We start from the raw sequence: 19,546 nt of genomic DNA on the forward strand, positions 1-19,546 counted from the left end.
TTATACCGTCCATCCTCGCTCTTTTACGTCCTGTAATCCTAACATCCTGCTTATACATCCTGCCACTGAAATAGTAATGCCAATCACGAAATGTTTCGGGCTCAAAACCCTTCTTCAGCCAATAACAAAAGAATGAAAACATACATACATTAAAAACAATGAAACACACATAAATGTATTTCTGTTTTCATTGTTTTTGTTGTTGTTGGCTGATGAAGGGTTTTGATCCCGAAACGTTTCGTGTTTGGCGGCTTGTTCTTTTTTTTAAAATCTGTTACACAATGTTCACAGTCACATCGTGTCGTGCCAATCATCTGACCCAGTTTTCAACACTCTTTCTCTTTGTCTTATTTCTTTATTGTGTTTTCCCAGCTTTTTTTTTTTCTTCTTTTTTGCCTCCTACTGATTTTCTCGTGACCTCGCAGTGATTGATTTGTTTTAACGAACTTCCGGTAGGCGTTGTTTATTTCTTGTTTTTTTTTTTTCTTTTAGAGAGGGACAGAGGCTTCCGGAATCCTTGAAATGAAAACAAAACAAAACAAAACATACTAACAAGTACAACAATAACCAAAAGAGACCGATTTAACATTTTAAATTCTTTATTGACAGATACAAAACTAGCATAAGGGGAATTTTATTTATGAACAGAGTTGTAAAATTGTGGAACAGTATCAATTATGAAACGTTAAATGCTTCTTCTGCAGACAGATTCAAAATAATACTTGATACAGCCCCCGTGCAGCTATGTGGTCTTGTGTTATGACACTCGCATTCGGATCCGAAGGTCCTGGGTTCGAGCCTCGCGCTCGGCGCATAGTTGAGTCATTGGAAAAGGTTATTTACTCACATTCTCTCACCGTACTCAGGTTTAAAATGAGTACCTGACCGTTAACAGCTTTGTCTTTGTCCGAAAATTGTAATATCGCCTAACAGGCGTCATGTCCCTTCCTAAATGTTAAATGGTGCTGTTGACCAAGGACCCCTTGTAAAGCGCTTTGAGCACATTTAGTGGATATTGCAATATATAAAGCTCAATTCTTTTTATATGAAGCCCAAATGCTCAAAAAATAATCAATTCCTGATTTATTTATGATTACATTTAAATACACAGGCTATTCAAAGGTCAGTTATCCTAAATCCCCCTTTACCTGATATATTAACAGCCCTTTTGGTCTTGTAGTCTCTAAATGGAAAAAAGCAGTCAAGCTAAAAATGCACGATAAGAAAAGATAAGATAAGATAAGATATAATTTCTTGATTGAATGACTGCTTGTGACGTAATCGTGATATTGACGTAAACAATTTAAAACGAAGGTCAAGGGAAGCAGGCGGCATTTATCGAAAAAATTATAGATTTCTGTAAAGACCCTTTTCCAAGGACCCAACTATGCCCCGAGCGAGGCTCGAACCCAGGACCTTCCGATCCGAAAGTGAGCGTCATGCCACAAGACCACATAGCTGCAATAATATGTATAATATTTATGACTCGTCTTTCGTTCCAATAACAATTGCCCAGCTTAGATATCATTGACCGAATTAAAAATCGATCTTGTCTAATCGGGATGTTTTGGATTTCACAAAGTTTTACCCACGATTTCGATTAACCGGTTTTCAGTTTTTGTAGGACCGATTTCAGTTGGATGTCGGGATTTAGCGTTGGTTATCCCGGTCATCTTTTGTTGGAGATTATGATAATCAAGTAAATTACGTGAAACCAGCTTCGTTTTTAATCACAATAAATCTGGTTTACCCGGTTCAGATGCCCCCAAATGACGGCTATAATGATCGCATTCGGGGTGACAACATCTTGGGTGACAACATTTGGGATGACAACATTTGGGATGACAATATTTGGGGTGACGACATTTGGGGTGACAACATTTGGGGTGACAACATTTGTGGTGACAACATTTGGGATGACAACATTTGGAGTGACAACATTTGGGGTGACAACATTTTGGGTGTCAACATTTGGGGTGACAACATTTGGGGTGACAACATTTGAGGTGTCAACATTTGGGGTGACAACATTTGAGGTGATAACATTTGGGGTGACAACATTTGGGGTGAGAACAATTGGGGTGACAACATTCGGGGTGACAACATTTGGAGTGACAACATTTAGGGTGTCAACATTTGGGGTGACAACATTTGAGGTGACAACATTTGGGGTGACAACATTTGGGGTGAGAACAATTGGGGTGACAACATTTGGGGTGATAACATTTGGGGTGACAACATTTGGGGTAACAACATTTGGGGTGACAACATCTGAGGTGAGAACAATTGGGGTGACAACATTTGGGGTGTCAACATGTTGGCTGACAACATCTGAGGTGACAACATTTGGGGTGACAACATGTGGGGTGACAACAATTGGAGTGGCAACATCTGTACTGTCAACATTTCCACCTTCTTTCTCCTATTTCCAATTCAATTTTTACCCGTCCTAGTCCGTTTCCACATGTCTTCAATTTTAGAACCTTTACCGCCGTCCCGTGTTCTTGAGTGCTTTCGAGTATCAATTTAGAAAGGTCTTTCATATATTTTTGGCATATTCTGTTGTGTACAGAATTCTAGATATCCACTACCCAACCAACATATGTAACAAATCGCTGTGCATAAAATGCGAAGAAACACCGCTAAGAGAGTTTTGCCAAGGTGAGAGTCATTTAAATCGATTGATATTTCAAGGACGAGCATTCTGGTCAAATGTTGAAATAAGAGTTTTTCCACAATGGGGCAGTTTACTGGTTATAATCTATCTTTTAACTAGATTATAAAGACATAGAAGATATAGACAATGTCATTTTGGATATTTGGTTCATGGGAAGTCCAATGACTATATCAAATACCACACACAAAAAAAACATCATCAAATTATATGGAATATCCTTTTAGAAGAAAACAAACAAGCACTCAATAATACCCATTCTCTGATCAATGGACAGACACTCGCTTCCATTCTTGCTTGTATTCGCTGTTCGTTCATAGAATGAGCTCCCTCGGGACATAGTTGAAACAAAATTTGAAATGCAATTTACACAGACCATGAAAGTATAAAAGAATATAAATACCAAATCATATTTGAATGGTTCCAGTGTACCTGCTTGTATGACCATGTGCCCCTACGCATGCGCGCGTGTCTATATATATATTATATTAATATATATATATATATTATATATATATATATATAAATGTAAATTTTCACTCACATTATTCTTGTGAAGAATAATGTGAGTGAAAATTTACATTTATATATTAGCTCTAACCACCATTATCGAGCACTTTCGTACCTACAAGTACCCGCCAACACTCATAAATATATATATATATATATATATATATATATATATATATATATATATATATATTTATATATATATATATATATACTAAAAGTACACTCACATTATTCTGTCTAGACGATCGTTTCGATTGTTTTCCATCTCTTCGGTCGACAATAAGTTCGTAGTGTATCTCCAAATGAGTTTGTTGTTGGTGGGTGTTTTATTGTGTTGGTGTGCATGTTGTTGTTATTGATTGAGCGGTGACACAAGATTCCACAATCAAAAAGCCAAACATGAATGCAAAGGGAGGAGCACTAAATTAGCAATGCACTATTATTGGGAACAGATAAACACAAAGAAAACACCGACTTTAACTTGGGAGATAGTCAAGCAAAGCAGCCTCTACAGATGTGGTACGAGAAAACGCTGTCTAGTGATATGACACTCGCTTTCGGATCGGAAGGTCCCGGTTAGGCGTATAGTTGAGTCCTTGGAAAAGGCTCTTTACTCACATTTTCTCACCGTACTCAGGTGTAAAATGAGTACCTGACCGTTAACAGCGTTGTCTCTGTCTGAAAAAATTGTAATATCGCCTAACAGGCGTCATGTCTCGTCCTACATGTTAAGTGCTGCTGTTGGTCAGGGACCCTTTGTAAAGCAAGCGCTTTGAGCACGTTTCGTGGATATTGCATTATATTTAAAAGCTCAAGAAAAGAAAGAAGTTCAAGTCGCGCGTAATGATACCAAGTTTACAATAATTCGTGACGTCAGATCATCAAAAGTTAAATTTCACTAAAAATTAGATTTTTAAAAAAAGAAGTAAAAGTTTAAGTATTTTTGCAAATGTCTTTTATTCAAAGATGACGAAATCAAAGTCGATTGAGGGATAGAATAAAATATCTCGTATTTTGTTCCCAATGGGAACTCGTGCAATGTTTGGGAACACTTCTGAAATTCTAGAATTCAAAAGTGTATATTATTATACTACGATTATTTCATCTCTTTGTGTTTTTTAAACGAGTTATTTTTATCATGCCCAATAACACTACGAGCTTGTGAGTATGTGTTATTGCACGATAAAAATATAACGATTTTAATAAATACAAAGAAATGAAAGAATACGTTTATTCTACCCCTCCCAGTAAGATTATTTGATATTTTGTAACCAAATGGTATGGTATTAGTAATTCTATTCACCATAATTCGTATCTTTCTCCTTCTGCTTGAATGACAATTTGACCCAAAACAAAAAACGTTGGATTTGTATTCATGCGCACCAAAAGATTATTTATAATTACCAGTCAGCTGTCTTTTACACCTAATTTCACACCAATAAAATGTGCGCAAATATTCTGCAATCATTGAATATAACGCGTTAAAAACATTTCATTATTCAAGGATTACGTATTTACTAAAAAAAAATGATAGGGTTTTCCAATGAGAGACGGCTGGAATATAGCCTATACCTACTTCATCCTGTTATCTTGAGGTTTCATTGAAAATAATATTGTAGCCTAGAGACTCGGACTGGAACATCGGACTGGGACCTGGGACTGGGACCTGGGACTGGGACCTGGACTGGGACCACGGACTGGGACCACGGACTGGGACATCGGACTGGGACCTCGGACTTGGACCACGGACTGGGACATCGGACTGGGACCTCGGACTGGGACCTGGGACTGGGACCTGGGACTGGGACCACGGACTGGGACATCGGACTGAGACCTCGGACTGGAACCTCGGATTGAGACCACGGACTGAGACCTTGGACTGGGACCTGGGACTGAGACCTCGGACTGGGACCTCGGATTGAGACCACGGACTGTGACCTCGGACTGGGACCTGGGACTGAGACCACGGACTGGGACCTGGGACTGAGACCACGGACTGGACATCGGACTGGGACCTCGGACTGACACTCGGACTGAGACCTTGGACTGAGACCTCGGACTGAGACCTCGGACTGACACATCGGACTGAGACCTCGGACTGAGACCTCGGACTGACACATCGGACTGGGACCTCGGACTGACATCTCTGACTGACACCTCGGACTGAGACCTCGGACTGGGACCACGGACTGAGACCTCGGACTGGGACCTCGGACTGGGACCTTGGACTGGGACCTCGGATTGAGACCACGGACTGAGACCTTGGACTGGGACCTGGGACTGAGACCTCGGACTGGGACCTCGGATTGAGACCACGGACTGTGACCTCGGACTGGGACCTGGGACTGAGACCACGGACTGGGACCTGGGACTGAGACCACGGACTGGGACATCGGACTGGGACCTCGGACTGACACCTCGGACTGAGACCTTGGACTGAGACCTCGGACTGAGACCTCGGACTGACACATCGGACTGAGACCTCGGACTGAGACCTCGGACTGACACATCGGACTGGGACCTCGGACTGACACCTCTGACTGACACCTCGGACTGAGACCTTGGACTGGGACCACGGACTGAGACCTCGGACTAGGACCTCGGACTGGGACCTTGGACTGGGACCTCGGACTGACACCTCGGACTGAGACCTTGGACTGAGACCTCGGACTGACACCTCGGACTGGGACCTTGGACTGGGACCTTGGACTGACACCTCGGACTGGGACCTTGGACTGGGACCTCGGACTGACACCTCGGACTGAGACCTTGGACTGAGACCTCGGACTGAGACCACGGACTGAGACCTCGGACTGGGACCTCGAACTGGGACATGGGACTGGGACCTAGGACTGGGACCACGGACTGAGACCTCGGACTGGGACCTCGGACTGGGACCTCGGACTGGGACCTCGAACTGGGACCTGGGACTGGGACCTAGGACTGGGACCTCGGACCGGGACCTCGGACTGGGACCTCGGGAGGTCTTGAATAAAGTCCCAGGTTTGAGAGGTTTGTTTTGCCAAAATAAGGGTAATTTAAATCGATCGATGTTTGAAGGACGTTTTCTGGTCAAATTTTAAAATTCAAGTCTTTCCAGAGTATGAGAGGGAGAGAGAGCGAGAAGGAGAGAAAGAGAGAGAGTGAGAGAGTGAGAGAGAGTGAGTGGGAGAGAGTGAGAGAGAGCGAGAGAGAGAGTGAGTGAGAGAGAGGGGGAGAGAGAGAAAGAGAGAGAGACAGAGAGGGAGAGGGAGAGATATAGAGAGAGAGAAAGAGAGAGAGTGAGAGAGTGAGTGAGTGAGAGAGAGCGAGTGAGTGAGAGAGAGAGTGAGAGAGTGAGTGTGAGAGAGAGAGCGAGTGAGAGAGAGAGAGAGAGCGAGTGAGTGAGAGAGAGAGAGAGAAGGAGAGAGAGAGTGAGAGAGAGTGAATGAGAGAGAGAGTGAAAGAGTGAGTGAGAGAGAGTGAGTGAGTGAGAGAGAGAGAGAGAGCGCGAGTGAGTCAGAGAGAGAGTGAGTGAGAGGGAGAGAGAGCGAGTGTGAGAGAGAGAGAGATAGATAGATAGATAGATAGAGAGAGAGAGAGAGAAAGAGAGAGAGAGCATTGAATGCTAATCTGTGACATCGTCTTCTTCCACCAACGGTGTCAAGTCCTGGGCACGAGATTTTTAAATGTCCAGTTGTTATCAGTATTCATATTAACCCTTTCCAAGCGGGATTCAATCTTACTGTGATCTCACATTTTTACTGTATTTGTTTTTATTGACTCAATGAATCCTTGATTTGGCTATGAATTATTATTATTATTATTATTTCATTTTTTTTCACTCACTTAAAATTGATAATTTATATTGTAAAGTGCCCAGAGCTTGTGTTTTACACGAGAATGAGCGCTGTATAAATGTGTATTATTGTTATTATTATTATTATATTATTATTATTATATTATTATTATTATTATATTTATTATTATTTATTATTATTATTATTATTATTATTATTATTATTATTATTATTATTATAATAAGACATATGAAAAGTTCTAGCGAGCATGAAGAATAAAAAGTACATATTTTCTTTGTTTAGAACCACGATGGCCGCCATTGGTGGGCGACGTGACATCAGACTATTGAATCCAATTGTGAGCCTCGCATTCAGGATGGGATGCCTGTCAATGTTTTATTCAGATGTCTAATGTTGGTTCCATAAGAGTGTCAAAATTGCCCGATGCTGCTTGTAAAAGTTGAGCATTTTATAGTTATCGCCCCTAAAATGTCAGTATATACATAATTATGGGTGACGGGGTTAGTTTTACACGACGTATACATATATGCAGGTCTGACATCCGAAGGCAATCATGGGCCGAGTTTAACACTGTTGTAATGGGAAATATTTGGAGTCATTTTTTGAGATTTCATAACAATTAGCCCATAGTAAAAAGGCTTATCAGACCTGTAAATAAGTGTACGTCGGATCGACAGATACAAATAAAATGCTTCGAATTGGATACAAGTTGATTAACAACCTCAAACAGTAATTGAAAATACGTTATTTTATCATAGAAAATTCTAGCCATTTCAACTTGTAGTAGTAGTGATGATGTGGTGTGGGTGGTTGTAGTAGTAGTGATGATGTGGTGTGGGTGGTTGTAGTAGTAGTGATGATGTGGTGTGGGTGGTTGTAGTAGTAGTGATGATGTGGTGTGGGTGGTTGTAGTAGTAGTGATGATGTGGTGTGGGTGGTTGTAGTAGTAGTGATGATGTGGTGTGGGTGGTTGTAGTAGTAGTGATGATGTGGTGTGGGTGGTTGTAGTAGTAGTGATGATGTGGTGTGGGTGGTTGTAGTAGTAGTGATGATGTGGTGGTGGTGGTTGTAGTGGTAGTGGTAGTGATGATGATGTGGTGGTGGTGGTTGTAGTAGTAGTGATGATGTGGTGTGGGTGGTTGTCGTAGTAGTGATGATGTAGTGGTAGTGGTTGTAGTAGTAATGACGATGTGGTGGTAGTGGTTGTAGTAGTATTGACGATGTGGTGGTGGTGATTGTAGTGGTAGTGGTAGTGATGATGATGTGGTGGTGGTGGTTGTAGTAGTAGTGATAATGATGTGGCGGTGGTGGTTAAAGTAGTAGTGGCAGTGATGATGTGGTGGTGGTGGTGATTGTAGTAGTAGTGGTCGTGATGAAGATGCGGTGGTGTTGGTTGTAGTGTATGTGTGTGTGTGAGTGTGTTAGAGAGAGAGAGAGAGAGCGAGAGAGAGAGAGAGAGAGAGAGAGAGAGAGAGAGAGAGAGAGGGTGCTAAAAGTGCATCAAGTGTTAATTAGGGCAGCACAAACTTTAAAAACTAACGAGACTAAAGTTTGAGGTCAAAGTATTTGTTATTAGCTATTATTGGCAAGTGCAGGAAGGTGAACATAAAAATTAATCCAGTGAGCGCAATTTATTGATTTATGTATGTGTGTGTGTGTATGCGTGTGTGTGTACTTGTGTGAAGGTGGAGAGAGAGAAAGAGGAAGAAAGACAGAGAGAGAGAGAGAGAGAGAGAGAGGGGAGAGAGAGAGAAAGAGGAAGAAAGACAGAAAGAGAGAGAGAGTGTGTGAGAGAGATAGATAGATAGAGAGAGAGGGAGATAGATAGATAGATAGAGATAGATAGATAGATAGATAGATAGAGAGAGAGAGAGAGAGAGAGAGAGTGAGAGAGTGAGAGAGAGAGATTTGAGCTAAATTTGTTTAAAGGGTTTTTACGGCGTTGCAACACTGGTTGCAGTAGTATTGGTGGTGCTAGGGTTGGCGTTGTGGTGTTTGTAATAGTAGTTGCCGGGATAGTGATGTGATGGTCGTGGTAGAGATGATGAAGTAATAATGGTTGTAGTTGTCGTGGCATGGATGGTGATGTGGTGGTTGTTGCAGTAGTGGTGGTAGGGATGGTGATGTGGTGGTCGTTGCAGTAGTGGTGGTCGGGATGGTGATGTGATTGTAGTAGTGGTGGTAGTGATGGTTGTTGCAGTAGTGATGATGATGTGGTGGTAATGGTGGTTGTAGTTGTAGTAGTAGCAGTGGTGATAATGACGATGTGGTGGTAGTTGTTGTATGAGTGGTAGTGATGTGGTGGTGGTTGTAGTAGTAATGGTAGTGATGATAGTGTGGTGGTGGTGGTTGTAGAAGTAGTGGTACTGATGATTGTGGTTGTAGTAGTAGTGATAGTGAAGATGATGTGGTGGTGACGGTTGCTGCTGTAGCGGTAATGATGATCGTGTGGTGGTGGTGGTTGTAATAGTAGTGGTAGTGATGATAGTGTGGTGGTGGTGGTTGTAGAAGTAGTGGTAGTGATGGTTGTGGTTGTAGTAGTAGTGATAGTGATGATGATGTGGTGGTGACGGTTGCTGCTATAGTGGTAATAATGATGTGGTGGTGGTGGTTGTAGTTGTAGTGGTAATGAAGATGATGTTGTGGTGGTGGTTGTATTAGTAGTGACTGGACGGGACCGGGGGCGGGGGGGGGGGGGAGTATCCTTGGAACAATTAAACATCACCGGAATTCGACGGAAGTTACCCGTAACCCGGAATTTTTTGCTCCAGACCGGATTGTTTTTCCGGCGAAACCGGAGTTTTGCATCATTGAATCTGGCATGAGCTTCGATTATACAGTTGATAATGTACATACAAATTTTTGAAATAATCCAAGTATTACCTTTGTAGTTATTCATTATTACGTAAGATGTCCTTAACATAAATAAAACACCCAAAAATTTTTTTTTAATGCCGACATTTTTATGACATTGCTCACATTTTGAAGAATTTTTTGTAATTAAATAAAGAATCAGTGAAATAAGAATTTTAATGTGACATTTTTGTCTTATTTATCAGAGGAAATACGGTTTCAAAATGCCAAAAGTTAAAGAAGGATCTATAATTTCAAAGTAAAGTTTTGAAACTATGTGAAGCCGGGTGGGCAGGGAAAGAAATATCAAGAAAGATAATGGGAGAGGAAGAGAAAGAATGAGATAATAAAATACACACACACACACACACACACACACACACATACACGTGAGAGAGCGGGCAAGAGAGGAGAGAGAGAGAGAGAGAGAGAGAGAGAGAGAAAGAGAGATAAAGAAAAAGAGGAGCGAGAGGGGGAGGGCAGAGAGAAAGTAAGTCATAGTAAATCACCTGGAAACATATTGACCAATGAGATTGCAATTAAAGAAATGGGCTGGTCAAATTTTTCATTGCATTGTTCCATTTTGAGACAGATGACAGCTTCAGCTATGTGATCATTAACCAATGCAGCTAGACAAAGAAATAATAGCACTTGGTATGTATCGAAATGCACAAACACACACATATGTAAAACACGCATGCTGACGTCATGACACACCGCCCGGGCATTTTAATGGTCAACAGGCGCATGTGATGAGCGTTGACCAATCAGAATCATTCATTTGTAAAGTTGTCAAGGAAAAGCCTAGACTTGTTTACAGTTTTTAAAGTTCTTTATTGGTTGAACCATGACATTGTGGAAACAGTCATGCTTACTCTGAGATAGATAAGGACACGCCATTTGCTGTGGTATCTTACAACTTATTGGTGGAGGAAAAGACTTAATATTACCAAGCCTTGGAAATGGTGGCTCTTTGAGAGAAAGTCAACTCTTGTTTTGAATGTTTCACTGATAGTTGCTTTTTTAAACTTTAAATATATATAACTTATCGTCGATACTTATGTTGAATTATTATGTTTTCATGTAGAAAAATGAGTGTAGTTTATGAAACAACCAAAAACTGAAATTTGATCATTTTGACCATTTCCACTTTAAAACCGGTTTTCTTCGTTTTCCAAATCCCGACTTAATACCGCTTCGAGGCGTAGGGTCACAATTATCCTTCAAGCAGATGGAGAAAGATACAAATTACTACTACGATACCATTTGATTACAAAATATCTAATAATCTTACTTGTAGGGGGGGGGGGGGATAAATGTATTCTTTCATTTCTTTGTATTTTTAAGCTCGTAGTGTTATTGGGCACGATAAAAATAACTCATTTAATAAATACAAAGAGATGAAAATATCGTATAATAAGTTATTAAACGGCCATTATTAGAAAAGGAAGAATATTTTGTTTGGTTTGACACAGTGTTGGGTACCGCAGTTATAATAATAATAATAATAATAATAATAATAATAATAATAATAATAATAATAATAATAATAATAATAATAATAATAATAATAGATCTTTATTGTCCATAAATATGGCCATTTGTCATTTAGTTACACTTGTTATAATGTTAAACGATATCTGTGAGAGTGAACAGATATTTCACTCCCACTTATTTTCTCTCTCTCTCTCTCTCTCTCTCTCTCTCTCTCTCTCTCTCTCTCTCTCTCTCTCTTTCTTTCACACGTGCGATATACACAACATAAACATATTCATTTCGTTTTCAATTTGTTATCTTGATTTTAAAAGGATTTTACGGTCTTCAGCAAAAAAAAAAACAAAAAAAAACACGCTAGAGTTTGATCATCTCCTTTGATAAATCTACGGTGAGGCTATGTGGTCTAGTATTATGACACTCACCTTCAGGTAAGAAGATCCTGGGTTCGAGTCCCGTTCGAGTCCCGTTCGAGTCTCAGACGTAAAATGAGTACCCAGCGTCAACAGCGTTGCCTTTTTCGGGAAAAAAAAAGTAAAATGCGGCTATGTGGACTTGTGGTATGAAACTCGCTTTCGGATCGGAAGATCTAGGGTTTGAGTCTCGCTCGGCGTATAGTTGAGTCCTTGGAAAAAAGCTCTTTACTCACATTCTCTCACCGTAATTGTGTGTAAAATGAGTACCTGGCCGTTATCAGTGTTGTCTCTGTCTGAAAAAAAAATGTAATATCGCCTAAGAGGTGTCATGTATCGTCCTAACTATTAAGTGATGCTGTTGGTCAGGGACCCCTTGTAAACCGCTTTGAGCACGTTTAGTGGATATTGCACTATATAAAAAAGCTAAAAAAAATGCTCAAATATCGCCTAACGGGCGTCATGCCTCGTCTTACATGTTAAGCGTCGCTGTTGGCCAGGGACCCCTTGTAAAGCGCTTTGAGTACCTTTAGTGGATATTGCACTATATAAGTGCTTACGTTTTACAAAATGTCCTGATGTCGAGAATTGGTATTTTAAGTAAATTTCGTCCCGTGGTCAAAGGGTTAACTGCGAGGGTCGCTGAAGGTTTTGTCTCATTATCCCAAAGCCCTTGTAGGCATTCTGTCTTTAACTGGCCATGGGCTAACAGGGGTTAATAACACTGCCAACCCAACGGTTGAGTTTACGACTGTCCAGATAAACGGCTTTTTCATCTCATGCATTTTGGCCGTGAGGGGAAATCGATAGGACAAGTAGGAACAGTTGGTAAATTATTGGCTTTGATAGGCTGATGTATAAACAGTTGGTGAGAATAGCCAGGGCCGTGATCTAGTCACGCATGTTATAGATTGAATATGAGATTGGCTGGGGCATGGGTGTCAGAACCAAACTTTTGTCTTGTTTTGGGCCGAGGCCATCGTAAAGTTATAGCCTGGAACCGAAGCCATTGTTAAGCCTGACACTGAAATTCAAAAAGACTGGCATTTTGACGTCATTATTTGGTTTTTGTACCGCCTATTGAGTTTTCGTTAGTAGTGCTCATGGAAACAAGTGGTCCCATTGGTTGAGTTGAACTATTAAATACGACTCAAGATTTGTTTTCTTTTGTGGCCAAAGACTGGCACTTTGACGTCATTCTTTGGTCAGTGTCATGCTATAAGTTAATGATGACTACGCTGACACTGACCAAAAAATGACCTCAAAATGCCAGTCTTTTTGCCACAAAAGAAAACAAATCGTGAGTTGTATTCAATAGTTCATTTACCTGAGAAATCCCTTTACACAAACTATAGAAATTGTAGACGGGAAAATTAAAGAAAAAGAAAAGAACAATGAAAATAAAGAGACAACAAATATAAACAAGAAAAGAAAAGAACAGAAATGAAAAAGAAAAAGAAATAATAAATGAATAAATAATAGGCAGAAAGAAAGGAGGAGATGAAACGTTGAAGATGTGACAATGTAAACTTCCAATGGGCATGATCTATATTACCTTTTCATGTGCTCGAGGCCATTGGCCACATTGCAAAATATGCTCAAAGTGACCCACATAGTGAAAAGTGCTCACAGCTTTCGAAATATCTAACATCACGATTGGTGATTTTGTTTTGATTGACACATGGGTATGTTTACAACTTTGATAAATAAAGCAGCGTGTTTACATTTTTAAAGAAATATCCAATCGTTGTAAAGCACCAAATCATGTGATTGATGACTTGGTGGGACGAAAACCTAAATATAGATCGCTCCCATTCACCTATAAGACCGTGGAGACAGATGTGTCTGAGAAGGACCAACGACAGTACATCAATCAATCAAATAACAATATACATTAAACATCATCTTTATATTTCTTCATCTTTATTCTTTTTATTTTTCCAGGAGATTTAATTATTGATGTTGTGCGTTTAGTTTTTAAAAACTCATAACATCCGCCAGTCTGTTATAACCCTGGCCATCATAAAGTTATGGCCTGACACTGACCAAAAAATGACGTCAAAATGCCAGTCTTTTGCCACAAAAGAAAACAAATCGTGAGTTGTATTCAATAGTTCAACCAATGAAATAACTTGTTTCCATGAGCTCTACTAACGGCAACTCACTAGGTGGTGCAAAAAACAAATATTGACGTCAAACTGCCAGCATGAAGAATAAAAAGTACCGATTTCCTTTGTTTAGAGCCAGGCTGCTCGCCGTTGCTGGACGACGTGACATCAGACTATTGAATCATATTGCCAACAGAAACAAAATTTTGTCCTGCACCATCCTTTCACATTGAGTCACTGGTCGCTGATGTCTTGTGACCATCTTCTTCTTGGTTTTGCTCTGCTCCCTCTTTCACCCCCCCCCCCCCCCCGCCCCCACAATACCTTCCAGAAATGTTTGTCAATGGTGTCATCTCTTGATATATCCAAAACAAAGGCAAGTGTTAGTTGTTGTATCATCTTGATGAGATATGGTTCCCCAATGCCCAGGGAAATCTATTTTTTATATTATGAATTTCTGTTATTTTTTTCATGCCCCATGCGCTTTAAATGCCCTATCCTCCCCCACCCATCCATTATCTCCAGCTGGCCTTATCCGTCGTATAGGGGCCGGTTTGTACGAGTAATCGTACAGATACCTATCTCTTCTTACCTTTATTATTATACTTCAAGTTCCAAGTCTGTGCCAGACATCGGTGATCATGGTACGCCATTCATCTCTCTGATTAGATAACCTAAAAAAAAACTAATATTACTCTTCTCTTTCTTTGTCACCCAGATGTTCAAACTTTCAAATATGTTTTTCTTGGTCTACCTTTCCTCTTTTTTACCTTCTATCTTTCCTGTGAGAACAAGATGTTCAATAAATTATATATTAAGCCAATTCATGTGATTCGTCTTTCTTATTCCCACCAGGATGTCATCTTGTAACAACACAACCTACATCCAGATGGTTCGGAACAGCGCCGAGCTGCAACTGCAATTCCACAAGATGGCCTTCTTCACCCAAATGCTGGAATACAACGTCCCGACGGCCATGGTGATAAACAAAGCATTGACACCAATTTGGATTATCATCGGAACATTCGGGAACATTGTGTCAGCCTTGGTTTGGAGCAGTCCGCGCATGCGTACATGTCCTACCATTGCATACTACCTCACGTGCCTCTCACTGGCTGATCTCATCTTTCTCATCATTCTCATATTTTCAGAACTCAAAGGATCCTGGTTGATCGGAACTCTAGACCTGCAGGGCTGGTGTCAGATATTCTCTGTCATCAACATTTCTGTCCAATATTTGTGTGTGTTTCTAGTCTTTGCCTTTACCGTTGAGCGATTTCTCTCTATTTGTTATCCTTTCAAATCGGAACGTTTTGGCAAAACGAGAACTCCAAGAATTCTATTATATCTTGTAGTACTTTGTATCGTGTTAGGTCTTCCCCAAGCCTATTTCTGGGACCTCAATCTGGTCGGTGAATGTCAAGTTCGAACGGAAGTAAATACCAAAAAAGTTTTATCTTTCTACTCTATTTACACCTGGTCCACTGAACTCGCCATTTTTGGAGTCTTGCCAATCTTAGTGTTATTTTTGAACATCGCCGTTGTTATCAAGATCAAGAGGATTGGAAAATCGGACTTCGGCCAAGTGAAAGTGGGTTCCAAGTCCAGGGAAACTCTCATGAAGCACCATCACGATGACACAGCTCCCCGAGTTGGAGGAGTTCTGGGATCTTCCAATCCACACAGCATTTCCAAGAAAGACCCAGAAAAACTGATGACATGCACAGCTCCGGTGTCTTTAAGTCATGGATCGGGCCCGCCTGGCCCAAACGCCAATCAAAGGGGGACAACCATAACTCTTCTATGGGTTTCTTTCTTCCTCATCTTTACAATGTTGCCCAATACGATCATGTATGCCCTGCAGGTCAGTGTGCCCTATGGACCTATGCCCTGTCGCATAGAAGACATGGGAGGAGATGTAAGTTTGATTTGCCATAAAGTTGATTTACCCTAAAGTTGATTTGCCCTAAAAAGGATTTGCCCTAAAACGTGATTTGCCCTAGAGTCACGTGACTCGCCTTCTTTATCTGATATTTTGTCAGGGTGAACTCTTATGACTATAAAATATCTTTAAAAAATGCAATATCCCCAACAAGCGTCAAGTCTCGTCCTACACGTTCAATCGTGCTGTTGGCCAGGGACCCCTTGTTGAGCGCTTTGAGCAAGCTTAGTGGATATGGCTTTTTTTAAAAGCTCAAGCCGACCATCTAGTCAATGTACACCTGAGTTAAGTGAGAGAATGTGAGTAAAAAGCCTTTCCCAAGGATGCAACTTTGCGCCGTCGACTGGTGAACTCAAACCAAGACCCTGCAGGTTGGAATGGCTGTGTCAAACGTCAAGACCACCTAGCCCCTCAAATCCTCTTTGTGACTAATCTTTTTACAGTGTCTGGTTTCAATCAATGAGATATCGGCTGTCTGAAGGAGACATTCTGAAGGCCGAAAAGATCGATTGATCTATGATATATAAGAGGCGAGTGAGGGAGTGAAGGAGTTAGGGAGGGAGGTAGGGGTGGGGGAGGGAGGGGTACAGACAGACAAAGTGATTGAGTACGTAGATGTGGATCACAGGATAAAGCCACCCCCACCCCCACCCCCCAACCCCTACTTTCTTTAAAACTTGAGCTTTTATATAGCGAAATATCCACTAACAGTACTCAAAGCTCTTCACAAACGGTCCCTGACCAACAGTAACAGGTAACATGTAGAACAAGACATGACGCCTGTTAGGCGATTACTCGGGTCATGGCCATTAAAAAGTCCTGAGTACCGTATTCCAAAAGTAAAAGAAAAAAAAGGCATGTTATCTTTCTCAGGTAAGAGATTAGGTTTAAATAAATAGATGACACATATAGTATAATATAATTGATTTTTCATCCATTTCCAGTCAGGGGATTACATTTTAGATATATCGATAACATGTAATCAATTTCCAAATTTCCATTTTATCTCTTGCAGCCGCAATGGCGAAACTACTTCACCTTCCAGACCATCAAATTGATCATCAAGGAGATCAGCTTATCACATCACGTGGCCAACTTCTTCATCTACTTGGCCACAAGCAGCCGATTTGTCCAGCAGGTTTTGGTTCTTTTCCACATCTCCAAGAAACGCAAGGGGTCGCCTCTTGGCCGATCTGTGACAGCCAACAATAACGACCATGGCCGTGGCCATCATCCACTCCTCTCATCGTATGCTGGAACGACAGGGGGACAGTCAAACACCCATTGTGAATTCAGGCAGCAATCGTTTTAACGTTGAAATAACCGTTAATCACAGTAGAGGAGGGTGTCATTTGCAACACTACAAAAAATAAAAGTTACAATAGACTTCAACAGTCGTGACGTCACTTCCCTCGTAATGACGCATAGTAACTTAGTAACTGGTTCTAAATTATCGGAACGATGGCTGGCGCCCTTATGAAATACTTCTCGACGAGCATAAAAGTGTATCCAGAGGAGAAAAATATTATAAAACTGATCATGTTTTGACTTTTATACAATCTTATCACATGACATGTGAAAAAGTTCTAGCCAGCATGAAGAATAAAAAAGTACCGATTTTCTTTGTTTAGAACCAAACTGCTGGTTGCTGGGCGGACGTGACATCTGACTATTGAATCCTATTGCTGCACTACTGAAGTATGTTCACATTTGTCTTGTTTCATTTGCGGCACTAGTAAATAATAATCGATATTGTGTACTTGCAGCCAAAATAACGTTACTATGCGTCGTTACGAGGGAAGTGACTTCACGACTGTTGAATGCCGCAATCGTGATATCAAGAAGGCCCATTGTTAACAGTAATGCCGCAATTGTCATATCAATAAGGGCCATTGTTAGTTAACAGTATTGCCACAAATTATGTCATAGAGTTTTCTATTCTTGGGAATGAGTGCGGCAAATGTCATATCAATAAGGATCATTGTTAACAGTATTGCAGCAAATGCCATGTTTGTTTTCTACTAATTGTAGGAAATGAGTGTCACAATTGCCATCCACCCCATAGCAGGAACAAGACGGATAACCCTGGCGTATGTGAATAATATATTTTAAACTTTTGGCCAGAAAAAAACAATTGATTCAAACGACTCCTAACTTGTCAAAAACTCTCAAAACCAAAAGTCCCAGGATCGAGAGTTTTTACGGAGATGAGGGTCAATTAAAACGATCGATATCTGAAGAACGAATTATCTGGCCAAAATCTTAAATATGTTTTGTTGGTCAATCACAGTCAATCAGATAAAAACAAAAACAAAACAAAAAACGTGAGCTTTTATATAGCGCAATATCGACTTAACGTGCACAAAGCGCTTTACAAAGAGGGGGGGGGGGTCGCTGACCAATATCAACACATTTAGAACAAGACTGGACACCTGTTGCATATTGTCTTAGGCGGAAAAATTGTAATATCGCCTAACAGACGTCATGTCTCGTTCTTGTTGCGTGTTGCTGTAGGTCAGGGATCCCTTGTTAAGCGCGTTAGGTTCGTGTAGTAGATATTGCGCTATATGAAAGCTCAAGTTTTCAAACAATTCCAGTTTACAAGCCTTTATTGTGTATGATGACATTTTCTTCCAAATAGTCCATGTCTTGGAAACTCTTCAGTTTTCCAAATAGGGGAGGAAAGTCGTGACGTCACACCCTCAACTCTTTTGGTTCCTAAATCCTTGTGAGTGTGTATGTAACCAGTCCTTCGGATTACTAATAATAGATAGAATACAGACAATGGACGTTTCGGGTACAAACCCTTCGTCAGCATAACAATACACAAATTAAGTGGAAAACAAATAGAATAAAATGCTAAATAACTGGTTTTCCACTTTAATTTGTGTATTGTTGTGCTGACGAAGGGTTTGAACCCGAAACGTCATTGTCTGTATTGTTCCCATACGAAGCCTTTCCATTCTCACTCTTTCGTTAGTATTTTCACGATCACAGGCTTCATGCAGCCCCTTCTTCTTCTTCTTCTTCTTCTTTCAGCTTATCCCTCAGTTTGCAGGGTTACCATAATGAATGCCACATCTCCTCCGTGCATCTCGGTTCAGGGCATCATCTTCCTCCAAGCCCTGTTCTTTCATATTGACCTTAACTGCTATTGTCACTCCCATATTAAAGAAATCTAGCCTTGACAAAGAAGACCCAAATAATTATCGACCAGTCTCGAATCTCACCCTCATGTCTAAACTAATTGAGAAAATTGTTGCTTTTAGGCTTAACACGTTTTTGAATGAACACAATTTGTTCTCTAAATTTCAGTCTGCTTATCGCCCCTTTCACAGCACTGAAACTGCTCTTATTAAAATCCATAATGATATCATAAATCATTTATGTCGGAAAAATGATGATGTTATTATCATACTACTCGACCTTAGTGCTGCTTTTGACACAATAGACCATACTCTTTTAATTGACAGACTTAAGACACTATACGGATTTGGGGGTACTGTCCTTGACTGGTTTTCTTCTTACCTCTCTGATAGAATTCAATCAGTGTCTGTAAATCGACATGACTTCTCTTCTCCTTGTCCCCTATCTTTTGGTGTACCACAGGGTTCAGTTCTGGGACCCTCTTTATTCACCCTCTATATCAGACCATTAGGTGACATCATCTCAAAATATTTTATTAAGTACCATTTTTACGCAGACGACACCCAATTACTGTTTCCCATTAATATCCACAATCATCTCAA

General features: G+C 40.6%; 1 protein-coding gene across 1 annotated transcript in view; it reads left to right on the forward strand.

Moving 5' to 3' along the window:
- Positions 1-17,172, forward strand: part of LOC144964410 (uncharacterized) — a 26,530-nt gene extending 9,358 nt beyond the window's left edge. Inside the window, exons 2-3 of the mRNA XM_078898630.1 lie at positions 14,711-15,773; positions 16,813-17,172. Coding sequence (XP_078754756.1) covers positions 14,712-15,773; positions 16,813-17,109 — 1,359 coding nt within the window. The 5' untranslated portion in view covers position 14,711 and the 3' untranslated portion in view covers positions 17,110-17,172. The remainder of the gene's footprint in view (positions 1-14,710; positions 15,774-16,812) is intronic.
- The last annotated feature ends 2,374 nt before the right edge of the window (positions 17,173-19,546 follow it).

This window comes from Berghia stephanieae, chromosome 2 (genome assembly GCF_034508935.2).
Source record: "Berghia stephanieae isolate SIO BIC M18660-M18661 chromosome 2, UCSD_Bste_1.3, whole genome shotgun sequence".
Lineage (NCBI taxonomy): Eukaryota > Metazoa > Mollusca > Gastropoda > Nudibranchia > Aeolidiidae > Berghia > Berghia stephanieae.